This window comes from Tauraco erythrolophus, chromosome 4 (assembly GCF_009769465.1).
Source record: "Tauraco erythrolophus isolate bTauEry1 chromosome 4, bTauEry1.pri, whole genome shotgun sequence".
NCBI lineage: Eukaryota > Metazoa > Chordata > Aves > Musophagiformes > Musophagidae > Tauraco > Tauraco erythrolophus.
In genome coordinates this window covers 13,949,816-13,962,628 of record NC_141468.1, presented here as the reverse complement: position 1 = coordinate 13,962,628, position 12,813 = coordinate 13,949,816, and the positions used below count along the sequence as shown (strand labels likewise).

The following is a 12,813-nucleotide window of genomic DNA, read 5'->3' as shown; positions in this document are numbered from 1 at the left end:
TGTAGGTGCTGTCCTCCCTGTCACTGCTCACGACCAGGGACAGGGTGGTGTTCTGCAGCTCTTCAATCTTTCTCAGCATCACAGGTCTTTTCTCAGGAAGAAACCTCCCATATTTGGCTTTTAATTACAGCTTTGTTAACACATCATATTTTTTCTTAAATTGCATCTTCAGTGCTTTATTTTCATCTCAGCAGAGCCTTTAATAATGGAACCTTTTAAAGGAAGTCCCAGATCTCTTGACCGGTGATAAATGATTCCACTCGCCCTTAAAAATTCTTACTAATCTATTCACACCTCTTTTAAGAATTCGCCACAAGCTGTTCTCCAAACATATGTACATTTTGAACAGTGGCAGCATGTGCCTGGATTAGGCTCTGCAGAGAATTTGATCCACTTACTTCAAAACACAGAGTTACCTGAGCAGCATTTAATATCAGCAGGCTATACAGAAACATTGGGATTTGTGGTGTTTTTTTTTTTTTTTCAGGAATCCCATTATTCACGCTAAGAGTAAGCACAGAAAACAAGCTGCTCCTTTGCAGGAAAACTAATTTCTTAGTTCTCTCAAACTACACGATGGATGAGATTGCAAAGGAAAAATATTATGGTAAACAGAGATTTATACAGATTTTTTAAACTGTTGAAAATATGGGAAATTAGTGAGATAGTTTATATGTATATGAAGCATACAGTCCTTCAAAACATACATACACATTTTTTTTCTCTAATACTATCAAGTCATCCAAAATGTGATACCTAAGAGTGATATATATGGATATCTACTTTAAGAAAAAAAATCCTTCCAAGACAGAAGTAGATCCAAAAAAACCTAGCAGAGAACAGCAATGCTGCAGAAGCATTTCCTAACAATGGATTTTATGATGGGATCTAATTTTTCTGCAGTGTGTTTTGTGAAAAATTTGTGACTTCAGGGAGATTTGAATCCTGAGAGCACCAAAGCTTCTAAGATATTTGAAGCTGTGAAACTTTTCCCCTAAATCTCCCTCAGAGATTTACAGCATTTGTGTCAGGAACACAAACTGGCCCAGCACTGGCACCTAGCAGCTGATGCTTTCCCAGAAGGTAGTTGATTGAGCAATGATCAGCTCTAAGCTCATTATCAAAAGAGAATTTAGATTAAAAAAACAAGAGACAAAATTATATATTTTTTTTTTTGCATTTAGAAAGCGGGTAGGGTCTGTTTTCAGTAACTTACTGATAACTACAAATTCACATTTTTCTCTATATTAATACATTTATTTGAAAAAATACACCACTTTTACCCTCCATGATTCAAATTAACATCCTTCCCACACCTTCTTGTCATAGAAAAGAAAGAGTAAATTCTCTGGCTTTACACCTGAGGGTCCATATGCTTGGGTCAGCTGTACACAAAGCCAGAGCAGCTGCTGAATAGAGATACTGCTTCTAACACTGTATATTTCTCTCAGCCTCTTGGTTTTTGGAAATAAAAATGATTTATCCTCACTTGGGAGACCCATATGCTGGAAATAGCTGATTCTAAGAAGATATTACCAACAAATAATGCTTTCTGGTTTACATCAAGGATTTTTTTACATCTGTTCAGTTCCTTTAGTCATAACTGTTGAGACTGTATTTTGTAAAATGAAACTTTCCTGTTTTTTCCCTATATAGTAGCTAAATGTCAAAAATGATCAGTTAAAGGGAAAAAAATTGAACCTCTACTTTATCTATTAAACCCTCTGGCAGGTAAATTCTTGCAATCTTTTCTAATATTAATGGATATAGATAGTAAACCAAGTAAATGAACCTTCCTGAGCCAGCTGTCCTTTCCAATGTTATACAGCTAATCACATGCATATTTATTATATACTCAAGTCTCAAAAGGTGCAAGGGTTTTCTTTCAATCAACAGGCTCCAGTGTGTCAGATTTAATTGGGAGAATATATTAAATGTAAACTTCTATAATTTCATTGCTCCTGAATAATCTAAAATTTGGGAAGCTTGAGCATGGCAGACTTTCTATCAGAGTTAATATTAGAATCAAGGCAAAATAATTTCTAGAAATTGATGGGCTATTTTATGTGACGCTCATTTGGAAAATAGAAATCTGTGGCATGCTGTATGTGACAGATGACAATAATCACTTTTGTTTATAAGGTTAATGAATCTATGAATTAAAACACCCCATTGTGTGCTAAAGAGGAGTATATTTACTTGCCTAGCATGATGTTGTCACGAGCATAAGAAGCTAGGTAGGAAGGAATGCGCATAACTTAGAATCTGAAGATCTAAGAAAAAAATAATGGAACTTTGGTACCATAATTCATGCTTCTCCTGAAAGTAAAATGGGCCCTGTGGAATAATTAGAAAAACTTTGATTCCCTTCCCAGATTTGTGCTAAGAAAACTCAGAGATTTTGTTCTTAGATAGCACAAGAGCAGCCCCAGTAGGTCCAAACAACTTATTCAGGAACACGATGGAGGACAGAAGCCTCCTAGAGCGGGGAGTGATGTGATGTGCCTAAGATCCTCCATTGTTTATTCTTCAAAAATGTCAATGAGCCAATTGATTAATTCATGCCTGCAAACTGCAGCAACGTATTTCCAGCGGTATAAAAAATCTCTTTCACTTCTTAAGTTATTTCATGATTATTAATTGCATATATTGATTTGAAAAAGTAATCTTGTAGCTTTTAGCTCCAAATTATACTATCAGTTAAACAAGCTTAGAAAGCATGGTTTAGTAGCTGAAGAGGCAGAAGAACTGCTCAAACCTGAATATCAAAGCCAAGTAGAAATAAGAAATCTGATCCTTCGCCCACAAGTCACAAGTATCTTTCACAGGGGACTCATGCTGCAGGTGGGTTTTCACTGCTCTGTTCCAAAGACCTCCAAGCTGGAGTAGATGGACATTCTAATTTCCAAAGCTCTTTTTTTCTTTAGCATTTGCAGATTGGTCACAGAAAATTGTGTCTCCGGGCACCTTCTTAACGCAGGAAGGAGCATGGGTGAAATTGCAGCACAAATAACTGTCTCAGATAACACAGTTATCATTGATCAATAGGCCCTTTTTCAATCTAAACTGCAAGGAGCTCAAAAAAACTCTGGGGTTGAATGGGGCTTATTTCATAATGCAGTTTCCTGCAGTCAGCAGAGGCTTATCTTGCATTTATGGTTTTTAGTTAAGACTGTGTGTTTTGAGAAATGAGAGAAACTTCTTTCATTAAACTCTGTTTTATCATGTTCAGAAAATCCAGCAACCATTGGCATAGGGATAAATTAAACCTCCAGCTCCCTTTTTGCTGAACAGGAGGAAGATCATAACAAGCAAGCACAGCCCTCTGCCTTTTTTTTAAAAAAAAAAAAAATAAAAGCTTTATTGATTATGCCTGTATTTTCAGTTTGTTTACACTTTATAACGGTGTTAATTGACAGTATCTGCTACAGTAAAATTCATGGAAATATTGTAAATTTTCCATTTTCACTGGAAGTTGCCAGTTACCAGATCTGTTTGCAACACATGGTTTCTTTCTACAGCAATTAAGGTGTTATAAGAGATTTACAGGGGATCGCAAGTTCTTCTCCTACAGGAAGCTGCATCCCAAACACATGAAGTAAAAGCAGCAGGAAGATATGAAGTAGGCAGGGACAAGTGTACTCCATAAAGCTCTGAGACAATTTAAATCAGAAATCTCCTTTTGGCCATTTCCACCTGGATGCAAATGCTTTTTCACAGGATGCGTATAGTGAACTTGTCTTGATATCCTAAAAAGCTCCTCAAGAACGGAGTTTTACCACAGAGGTCACAAACTATTGAGTATTATCCTAAACGTAATGCAACAGGTAGATTAATTAATTCAGTTTCAGTATTTTAGCTGTAATGTGACACTCAGTACCGTGGTGCAAGACAATGCCACCCTAGGCACAACTGCACCTCTGTAGCCTCACACGTTGCTGTAGGACACTGGGGACTCGGAGGAGCCGGCCCCGGGAGAAGCCTTTCCTGCAGGACCACACACGCTGCAAGTACTTCTATTGAGGGAAGCATGAAGATATCCCTCACGACAGGACTTCAGGAATAGGCTGTAGTTTGCTCAGTTTAGCCACTTAACTCTGCCACGGAACCAGGGCGTCTAAAAACCATATATGGGTTCATAATCTGGGGGGGGCAAAGGCCGTTGCCTGGGAAAGTCTCCACAGAGCCATGAGGTTAAAGCAGTCCAGATCCACCCCAAATTAAAAGTGAAAAAATAGAGTTTTTAGCTTCCAAGCATTCAGCTGGGAATGCGACACCAAGTCCTTTAAAGAAATACCACTGGAGATGGCAACATATTGATAACGTATGTGTAGCGGGCATAGCAAAGGAAAATACCAAGTAAGGTCAAATTTAGGTGGCCTGTCTGGACAAGGGATGAGTCAAAGCACCCTTTAATGTTGGAACAGGGTCTAGGGGAAAGCATGATCATATGTTTTAGAGGCAGTGAAAGTTGAGCTTTTCATTAGGAACAGGTCAGAAGCCTGGCCAGGTGAACTTTCATTTTTTAATCTCATAGGGCTGTAAGATCCTCTGGGTTCTGCACTAGCAGAAATGACTTGCTCCTGAATGTACCACTCAAACACAGTTCTTTATTTATACACTTTATCTTCTTTTACTGATACAATTTTGAAGCATGTCTGACCTTGCCTATGCCCATGTTTTGCCCTGTGAAATCTCTTCATTCAATCCTTATCACTCGTTTTCCACTCCTGATCTGTCCTGCATCAGAACTGTAGTTTGGGTCAAGATAATCCCCTGTGCAGGATTAGAGAACGTCTCAAGCAAGGCTTTGACAAAGGGAAGACAAAATTTCTACCATTATAGAACACAGGAGAAGAAATGTGTCACAAGAATTGGATGTTTAAGCAAGTACCAGCGAGCCAAAATTACATCCAGATCTAAAGGCTGGCTCCTAACTACTTGATAGTAATTTATTTAAATGGCAGCTACTACAGTGCTGCCTATCACAAAATGTGAAAAAATAGTTCATCCCCTAATTATAGCTGTAGACTGCCCTCGCTCTGGGCCTGTACCAAGCGTAAAAAAAACCCACTCTTAGTGTTTTGAAAATTTCTGCAAGGCAAAAGCAGGTCTGTAAATCAACAGTGGCAATGAACTCCTTGAAAAGCATGTCGAGAGAGAAGTTGACCAAGACCTTAAGCCTTGGAACAAGAATGATATCCTCAATTCAGGGAGCTCCCGAGGGTTTCATGGGTCTTTCCCAGGTCAGAGGGAGTGCGAAGCTCGTAGGCTACGTGGGAGCAGCGCAGTGCTCACCCCATCGGAGAGAGTGGGAAAGGGATATGAGACTCAGCTGGAGCATGGCTCCTCTGACATCATGGGGTGGTCCTACAGCTTCAGATCTGGAGCTGGTTTCAACTCCCCTGGCAAATACACAGAGGGTGAGCTTTCGTGTAACCCCTTGAGCTTTGGGCCAACTGCAAAGAGCAAACCCCTGAACCTGCAGCTCTGAGGCTAGTAGCAACTGTTTGAATGACTACCTCAATTTTAACAGTGCTCAAAGCACAAGCACCTACTGACACAAGGTTCACGCTCCTGTACTAAGCAAGAGCTGTTGTAATTTGTTGGGTTGTAAAACATAGTTTGTAAGTATGATTTCAAACAAGGAAAATACTTTCAGTGCAGGATTAATCGCTTTCTTGAGTAAAAGCGATGATGATACTTACACTTCCAAGTCGTCAAGTCTTTTGCTTTTATGAGAAAGTAGAGAAGGGAATAGAGTTATCAGAATAAACATTCTTAAATCAAAGGAAATCTTCTTCACTTTGCCCTCTGGATGCTCCCAGTGAGATGACTTCTTAGGTTATGTTACTCTTAGTAGTCTCTGGCACTCCAAGATATTCCCTTTTCTGACCTATTTTGCCAATTTTGATTCTTTCAGTGTTACCTTGCAATTACTACACTAACATTTAGCTGTGTGCGTTTAGGGTATGTCTGCACAGCATCATTCTGTGCCATGCGGAGATGCACGAGCTGGCAACAAGCACACTGGCTCTGAAAGCAGAAACACTGGAACTACAGGAAAACATTTCACTACTGCTAGGAGAACTGAATGACTACCAAGGTACTTGACATAGTGCCATGCAGATCCATATTTCTATATTGATGTAAGCTATATTTTGGACATTACACCTCCTACCTCCAGTTGATACTTTCCTGCTGTTAGTATGATTTCTACTCCTGATTATGCATTTTAATCAAAGGATTTTAGGTTAATTCAAGCCGGAAGGGACCTCAAGAGGTCTCAGTGGCTGCTGCTGAACTTTTTCTTGTCTTTCTTGTATTAAAGGGCCGAAAACTTGGATGCTGTATTCCAGACAGGTCTTAATGAGTGCTGAGTAAAAGGGGATAATAATTTCCCTTCAATCTACTGGCTATACTCCTGTTAATACAGCCAAACAAATATTAAGTAAGGAAAATGAACCTCTCTTAAACTACAAACAGCCAATGATTTTTAGGCTGTTTTTATTACTGATGACAGATTGTGTCATTTTCACCTTAGTTTTTCTACTACATTTCTGGAACAAAATTCACATAGAAAGGGTATTTTCTTCTCTGTTCTGTCACTGTCTAAAGCAAATGTCATTTTTTGGTTCATTGCTGTTCTTCTAAACTTAGGATTTGGGTGCTTTTTGGGATCACTGGAATTCAATGCAGTTATTATTTGAATAAATTTGCTTGTCACTTCCGCAGCAGACTGTCATTTTCCTTTACTATTGGAGGTGTTCAACTGAGGTTCAACAGTGGCGTCCTATGTAGTAGATTGAGGAGGAAGAAAAAGTACCACACGAACACGTCGGGGCGTAGGATGCAAAGGAGGATCTTGAACCCGAGTCTGTCGTCCTCAGCAGAATACTCCGGTCACAGAACTTTTGGTTGCTTGAGCATTTTTTCTTTTTCTTACTCTCTGCTTTCCCTCTCCATCTCCCCTAACCACAAACCCTATCTGTGAAATAATTTTCTTGTAAAATTCATGACTGACTTAGCTGATGAATATGTATGTATCTCAGTGTCCTCTATGGATTTTTTTTTTCCCTGTCGGATCTTCTGCAAAGAACTTCCAATTGGCTATTATATTCAATAAAGTTAAACCTCAGAGCCCCAAGAGGCTAATTATCCATGATTTTGTTACAATATTAATTCTGGCAATCATGGAATTTTAAAATTCAGCTGAGGTAATACGAAAAGCAACTCTCTTAATAACTGCATGAGCATGAAATACTGCAAAGAAGTTTTCTGAGATCATTTGCTATTCTGAGATATGGGTTTCCCAGTACTCTCTTAGTTGCGTTTCTGTTATGAACTAGAAGAGTAAAGTTTGGCCCTGAAAGTTGAAATTGTTATTTTATTCTCCTAAGGAAGCAGTTTTGGGCAAAAGAATAGTTCCTTCAAAACGTGTTTTGAAAGCAGGGAAAGCACTGCATTAGGCTGCAACTCAGAAAATGACAAATGTTCTCACTTTTCTTGTTTTTTCAGCAGTGGTTAGGACTGACGATTGCAGATGGATTTGGTGGGAGATGTGGATGTCTCCAACATAAAGCCTTTTATGCTTCCTCCTTCCAACTCAACTTTCAGTTGGTTAAATGCCATTTGAAACACCCAAGGGAGCCCCTGCGCCTGCAGCTGCCACTACCAAAGGGTCTGAGTCTCCTGTAGGTCTTGTGGCACCAGATCCCTATACGACAGCAATAAAGCTGAACTCCAATAAACATTAGTTTTCTAGACATAAAGTGAACTATAATCATTAAAGGACAGATCCTGCCACTGTATTCACTATCTCCCTGTACTCATTCGCAACTCTTATACTATATATAGTCCAGACAGTTAAAAAATCAATCTCCTTGTGCTTCCGTCTAACCAGTTTTCCCATTTTCCAGTCGCTTCTGCAGTGCCCTAACTGGATACAGTCATGTTTTTATAGGGTTTGCTGTAATCTCAGCTTTTATTTCAAGTTCCTGAAGTTCGTCTTGTTTTAAAGAGAGTGTAATTCAATTGTCTGTGGGGGGTTCATTTATTCACATAACCCTGGAGGTTACCTGTCTCTTTGGGATGTAGGAACAGAGAAAATCTTCTTTGTGGGTGAGTCCTGTTGTACTCTGACAGTCAAATGAGTGTGTGAAGCACAGAGCCTCCGAGGCCAGAATAACCTTTGGTTTTGTCCAAGACACAACAGACAGACAAATGGTGGCCCTAGAAGCAACCTCGGGAGTTCCTTCAGTTTTGATGTCTATAGTGATTAACTAGCAGATGTCAGGCTAATTAGCTATTTTTTTTTAATTTGGGGTACACTTGAAAAAATACAAGCTGAAAAATGTGTTTTACTCACTTATTGTGGACCCAGATTCCGGCCTGTTCAGGGAACTGATGATAACAAAGCCAAAGCCTTCATTCTCCTTGCGGTGGATCACAACGTCACTGGTTTGCAGGCTCTGAGAAGCGAAGCCCTCGGGGGGTGTAGCATTGCTACTAGAGACAGCGTGATTACTGTTAGCATAAGTAGCGTAGTCACTTCTTGGAGAACTGTGGTGCGTAGACACCGAGCCTGGGCTTCTGCCATTCTCTGGGCACGGTTCTCCTACAACATAAATCACACCAGTATTACAGTCTGACTCGCTCGGTGGCTCTGAGACTTACACTACATTTGCTAATGCAACATGAATACAGTTGACTGTCTATAGTCCAGACTACTGCAAGTATTAAACTAGGAGCTGTAAAAGATGCAGAGAGACAGGAATCTACACAATTATTCAAAACGTTCAAAGGCAATCAGATAAAGCAAGCATGAACACTCACCGCTAAGCTATCTTCAAGAAAAGGAAAGGAAAGTAAGAAAGAGCGGCTATCTGGGTTGCAAAAACATTAGCAAGCACTATTCCCTTGTCTGCTGGTTGATCTGTCATCAAGAGGAAAACGTGACTGTCTAATCCAATATAAAATTATTTGTGTTTGGATTAAAAGAATTTAAGCAGTCAGCTAACATAGAGTAATTAGGATTAGCTGCATAATGTCCTTCTTACAAGTTGATTAGCATGCTCAAAAGACGTTCATGGAACAGAGCAGTTATACAATGAAAAATAATCACAAATAGTTCTTCTGTGGGTGTTGTGACAGAAGCAGTACTCATTTCAAGGTTTTGAAGATGCTCTTGTATGGCAAGTTGGAAAGGGCAGAAGTGAAAATGGAGTCCATCCACACTTCCCTATTGCTTTATAGTAAGAAGAACAGGGAACAAGTTAAATCTTGTGGGATTACACACTTTTTAAGCACAAGCATTTTGGCAATTGAAAATAGTAAAGTTACACTTCCAGATGGCAAAAAAGATTTCTACCCCTTGCAGATCTACCTTGTTTACACAAATCAGTATTTATTGAGGGTTTCAATACAGAAGTTTCAGATGAACGTAAGTAATACGTTTTCTGTTCAGAGAGATGAGGGTGGCAGAGTCATTCTACTGAACATGTGAAGAGTTTACGCATACACGCACACACATCCTAGGAAGAGAGCTTGAAAATTAGACCTTCAGTGTGTATATATTAATAAAATAAACATCATTCAAGGACAAACTGTTGTTTTCTCAGTCAGGTGTGTCCTTTAGCAGTCCTTCTGCAACTATGAAGTAAAGTGATTAGAGAGAATAAAGAGGAAGACTAGCAAACAATTATTATACTCCTGCATTGGAATTGAAAATATCCAAGAGTTATTGAACCAAATCTGCAACTAAATGCCATAGTCAGTGACAAGAAAGATCTCATTTTCTGGCTGTCATGTTTCAGAAAACTGAATACTGTTTATGTCAGTATGGCTGCAACAGAAAGGAAATTATCTTACTCTGCAGAATGACCAAGAGCTGGCTTGGCCATAAACAAATGCAACTGAATGTCATTAAGTATAGGAAAAGAAAGATAAAGGAGAAAAAGTTTAAATGGCTATTCAATTGGCAGCTGTGCAATAGATAGTCATCAGAAAAATTACATTTTGCTTCTGCCTGTGAAAAAAATGGCGTTTAAATCTGTGTTGTTCTGAATGCCACATTTTCCTAATCAAATTGTTTTCCAGAGTTTGTGAACAGTGATTTTCTGTTCCAGAGCTGGGTAAGTATCTGTGCAAAATGACGATTCCAGGTGAGGGCTAAGATAAGTACATCGGCTATCGGGCAGGTAAGGAAAGCCCCAGATCCCTCTGTTGTATACATTCATGCTAGTGAGAAATTCACGCGAAATCAATCAACCTGATGCCTTCATACTGCATTTTTCAGTCATGCCCAGCATTAGTCATTTTCAATTTTTTCCACAAAGCTTCCATTGTAGCACGCTGAATTAAAATCCTCGTCAGCTCCCGAAATGCTTAAACATTAATGAGTTACACGCTGTACTCCCCGGTGTGGCACTCTCAAGGCCCAAGAATTACTCCAGGTGTTTTACCAGCTTGCTTCGTTTTCTGTGCCAGGAGACGAGAGTGTCTAATAGACCCTTTTATTTAATATTTAACAAGCCGTAGCGAAGGCTGGCACCCACTCGGTGCTAACCCTCTCGCCAATTCTGCCTGCAGCCCGCACGGCCGGCTGACCCGGCGAAGGTGCTAATCGCAAGCGCTCGGCGCATTACCTTGGTTATTGGCCATTTTCCTAGCGCTGGGGGAGCTGCGAGGGGTTGTCGCGCCGGGTGGAGGGGGACCTTTCTGGCTGGAGGACTCTGGAGTCAGTAACAGAAGAAAGTCAGTCCCGCGGGAGCTGCGGCACCGCAGTGGGAGGGGGACTGCGAAGACGAAGGGGAGTGGGAGGGTGGCTTTTTGGCAGGGGAGCGGTGGGGAGCGGCGCAGGCAACGGCAGCAGATCTAGGGCACGGGGAGGCGGAGGACAGGACAGGCTGAGAAGGTGGTTTCGCTCATTTCTGGTGCCTCAGTCAAGCGTGCTCACCGGGAATGTTTTAAAAGTTCTTAAATAAACTTCTTTCCTTGTGTGAGCAAAGATTGTGATGGAATAGCAGCAGATTCACCCATTAAAGCATTAATAGATGCTGCCACACGTTTTTTCAGGCTCCAGTCTTTTTCAATATTTGAGATGGAGTTAGTCTAAACATTTAATTTACTTCAGATCCTTCACATTGTTTTAGGTTTATTTTCTGATGGTGGCTGTTTGAAGGGAGGATCCGGCCCTGTTCCTAGGAGCCACTTGTGCCATACCGAAGGTTTTCAGCCAGCTTGTGTTGCAGTCGGGGGAAAATCTCCAAGTTACATCAGTGAGACCAGAAATGGGCTTTTAGCACATATAAGAGTGAAATGAGTTCTTGCCCTAAACAGTTAACAGTCTTTGAGCCTTTCACTGATTGCTTATTGACAGGGTCAGCTTTAACAGCTTTAACTCAGGTGAATGTTTTTTTTCCCAAAAGTGGACAAGAGGAGACAGCACAGACCAAGACAGCACGGAACAAACCCAGAACACTCATGGTCACCACACCGGGGTTGCCAACATTGTTTCCACTTCCGAAGGAAACAACACTCAGCTGTAGTGTTTTTGTCACAGAAATGAGGGACACATATTCACAATTATTCTGTCTTCAAAATGACACAAACATTCACTTTGACTTTAATTTTCTCTGTTTCATTTTGTTTCATTTTGTTTTGTTTTTTTTTTTTAATACAGCACATGCCTATGCTGCCAGCATTGAACTTTGTTTTTCCTTTCCCCTTTCCCAGTCTTCACTCACCCGTGGGTAGCACCTTTCTCCTCACAGTAAGATTCACTTGCCCGTTTCGGGCAGCGTTATGCATAAGATCAATCACGTATCGGTGGGTTTTGCCGGCCACTGGAATCCCATCTACATACACCAGCTCATCACCAGGATGGAGACGACCATCTCGGTCTGCTGAGCCCATGGCGATTACTGCTCCAATGAGAATCTAGGCAGTAAAGACACAAAATCCCATCATGTACACGTTGAGCCTCCAATTTAGTGCCATGAATGTTGTAGCGATTTTCCCTTTGTGTTGAAATTATATTAGCGATTCAGTGTAGGTGAAGGTACCTGTGTGTGTCTGAAAGCTGTGCTCCTTCTCTGTGGGTATGATTAAAGATGCCTCCTTGCCTTTAGTAAGAAGATAAGATGTTTCCTACCTGTGCAGGAGTGATACACCTGAGAATCCTGATGTACGGATGATCTACTTGGTATTTTCCAATCAAGACAATTTGTCTATGAGTGTTAAGTTTATATAGACTACATCGTGTGGAAGATCTAAACAGGTTAATTCCACTTAACAGTCCTTTTGACTTTAAATTAGTTAGTCTGCACATTTCTTTTCTAAGGTTCCTCACTGCTGTGTCATGTAAGCACCTGGAGTAATACACTTGAGGTCAGGAGTGGAAATGACCCCACTACATGGAGTTTGTGTTGGGACTCTAGCAGAAAAGAAGTGCTATATCAAACATTGCTGCTCATAATGAATAATTGCTCAGGTAGTGGTTGATTAGCAAAATGGAGAAAGAGGAAAAATGTCAGCTTACTCTGGGCAGATGTTGTTTTCCCAAATCGACATTTAAATGTAATTTGTATGGGACATATAAACGAGTAAAAAATCTGTTCAAAACCTTTTAATGACTTTCTCCACTTTCTATGCACATAAATTCACATAATTTATTAGAAGAAGACATATATATTTTCCCTGTGGAATAACTGGTTGAACAGTTGAGATTGATTCAAACAAAATCTGCTTTCTTTGAAAGAATATTAAAGCATTCACAGAGGGTGTTCCAAATTTTCCTTTCTCTTCTTCAGT

General features: G+C 40.2%; 1 protein-coding gene across 5 annotated transcripts in view; it reads right to left on the bottom strand.

Moving 5' to 3' along the window:
- MAGI2 (membrane associated guanylate kinase, WW and PDZ domain containing 2) overlaps window positions 1–12,813 on the bottom strand; it is an 815,351-nt gene that overhangs the window by 53,331 nt on the left and 749,207 nt on the right. For 3 of the 5 annotated variants that reach the window (XM_086609697.1, XM_086609699.1, XM_086609700.1), the window contains 3 exons: window positions 11,748–11,940; window positions 10,647–10,733; window positions 8,369–8,617 (listed from right to left, as the gene is read on the bottom strand). In XM_086609697.1, coding sequence (XP_086465823.1) covers window positions 8,369–8,617; window positions 10,647–10,733; window positions 11,748–11,940 — 529 coding nt within the window. The remainder of the gene's footprint in view (window positions 1–8,368; window positions 8,618–10,646; window positions 10,734–11,747; window positions 11,941–12,813) is intronic. The other 2 variants (XM_086609698.1, XM_086609701.1) reach the window with 1 other exon arrangement.